General features: G+C 37.8%; 1 protein-coding gene across 1 annotated transcript in view; it reads right to left on the bottom strand.

Annotated features, from left to right (window-relative positions):
- The window catches only part of LOC121373037 (cysteine-rich motor neuron 1 protein-like), a 62,450-nt gene that overhangs the window by 36,629 nt on the left and 23,321 nt on the right, over positions 1 to 2,500 (bottom strand). Inside the window, exons 13-15 of the mRNA XM_041499480.1 lie at positions 2,252 to 2,359; positions 1,272 to 1,325; positions 859 to 945 (exon numbers count right to left, since the gene is read on the bottom strand). Of these exons, the coding sequence (XP_041355414.1) occupies positions 859 to 945; positions 1,272 to 1,325; positions 2,252 to 2,359 (249 nt within the window). The remainder of the gene's footprint in view (positions 1 to 858; positions 946 to 1,271; positions 1,326 to 2,251; positions 2,360 to 2,500) is intronic.

Genomic DNA, 2,500 nt, shown 5'->3' with positions numbered 1-2,500 from the left:
TGAAATGTACAGGAGTTTCACCAAAGTCCCTACCAGTGACGCGTAATGACCACAGCCTACAGCCGTCAAGTCTGCTGTTGAAATCTACAGGAGTGTCACCAAAAAGATGAAAAGGCATGTACAAGATCACCACAGGATTTTCCGCGAGACATCTTTTTATTCAGTGATGCGTCATATTGCGAAATGGCTTCTGTGTGTCTACCATAAATGTTCTAAAGGCTTGCAGGAGTCGTTGGATGTTATGACCCTGGTCAAAGAACTTTTTGCCAGAACGATATGTTGGTCTTTAAAATCAGAATATGATGAGTATGCTCTAGGGTATCTCAGATGTTGCTAAATATCGACAGCAAAATGCTGGAGCAAAAGGAATATTGCTCAACAAGAAGGAACGCTTGACTATTGAAAAACTGACGTCATCCCATTTTATCATACACCTTGATATGAAGGCCAACCACGTTCTGAATCTATATATACATCAATCTATGAAACAGATTGTATACTTACTATCTTCCTTTATTTTTGATTTGGGGGGGGGGGGGGGAGGGGAGATTAAATCAATGAAACAGAATGTGTGATATTATTATTGAATGATATAAGATCATCAATATATCGAAAGGTGAGATTAAAACTTGCTTTGATTTAGCCAGATTAGTTAGAACATCCGATTTATATACAGGTGCAAAATAGGTGCATATGGGGGGATACCTACTTCCTGTCTATGTGTCCTATCCCCAAATCTGACACGCCTGGCGTAAATGAGAAGTCCAGCATTTCACATGCTGGTATCAGTATAAGTTTGATTTTATATAATTTTAATCTTTACAAATAAATAAATAAATGATTAGTCAAGTTACTTACTGTTACATTCGCACGTAGGACATCCATACTTGTCTTTTTTAAATCCCATTGGACAGGTACGAGGGCATGGACGCTTCAGACATACATCTGAAATCAACAGACACAAATAAATATGTAGACAGACAGACAAACATACTTGATAGACAAATATTGAGATAGATGGATAGAGATATAGATATATAAACAAATACACATACTAGATCGACAGGTAGACAAACATAGACAGACAGAAAGGCAGACAATCGGATAGATCTAATATATATAAATTGGTGCTTTGTTTATATTTTATGTAAAATATTTTGCACCAAAAGGCTATCAAATTATACTTTTGTCCTAATGGCATGTGTTGCTATTAAACAACAGATTAGGTTCTTTTTGTTAATAGGAATATTTCAGTAAAGTACACATCTTACGTTTAATTCTTATGCATTCCGTTCCCCCACAAACGCCTTTGCAGCAGATTTTACCTGTAAAATAAAAATAAAATATAGATAGACAGATGGATGGATGGATGGATGGATAGATGCATACATATATACATACATACATACATACATACATACATACATACATACATACATACTAGTACATGAATAAATTAACGAACTAAGCAACAATATAAATAACTAATTAATAAACCAATAATAGAATTTGATAGGTCTACCCAGCGTCCCAGGACACAATTATTTATCTAAAATCGACTATAACCGGTGAAGACTGGTAGGTACTGGGATCGCATCCCGATAGTGGAAGTCCATGTGGCCTAGCGGTTAAAATGGCGCACTCTCAAAGCACTCGAAGCAGTATGTTCACAACCTTGCAGTTGACACATTATTTAGTTATTATATCGGCTTAATCAAGAGTTGAAAAACGATTTTACAGATGTCAATGTCTCTGTTGTAACCAATAACATCCAACCATAAGTCCAAGAAGGTGCGGATCCAGCGGATCTTTTGAGATTAACAAAAAAAGGGCACATGGACCAACTTGTGAAAAAAACTCAAGTGAATGAGAAAAAAGCCACACAATTATGGGCACTTGAATATATTTGAAGCCCTCCCCCCACACGATCTTCCTCGTGTATGATCTTCTATATACATACCCGGTCGACAATCTCTCACACAATTATGGGCACCTGAATGTATTTGAAGCCCTCCCCCCACACGAACTTCCTCATGTATGATCTTCTATATACATACCCGGTGGACAATCTCTAACACAATTATGGGCACTTGAATATATTTGAAGCCCTCCCCCCACACGATCTTCCTCATGTATGATCTTCTATATACATACCCGGTGGACAATCTCTAACACAATTATGGGCACTTGAATATATTTGAAGCCCTCCCCCCACACGATCTTCCTCGTGCATGATCCTCTATATACATACCCGGTGGACAATCTCTTGCTGTGACTGAACATTCGTTGAAAAACGGCACAGATCCACAGCGAGGCGGCGGGAAGAGCGGAACTAGGGGACACTGTCCATTTGACCCACCTGTGTACAACAGAACACACTCAATACATACAATGCGAAAATATATTAAAACTGATCTTATTAAAAATCAATTAATAAAAATGGTTCGAGTGTTAGTCATTGCTGTAACTTACCATTGCTGGTACATCTCATGGATGAGTA

Source organism: Gigantopelta aegis, chromosome 5 (assembly GCF_016097555.1).
Source record: "Gigantopelta aegis isolate Gae_Host chromosome 5, Gae_host_genome, whole genome shotgun sequence".
In the NCBI taxonomy this organism is placed as follows: domain Eukaryota; kingdom Metazoa; phylum Mollusca; class Gastropoda; order Neomphalida; family Peltospiridae; genus Gigantopelta; species Gigantopelta aegis.
The sequence above is the reverse complement of the archived record's forward strand: the minus strand, read 5'-3'. Positions and strand labels throughout refer to the sequence as shown.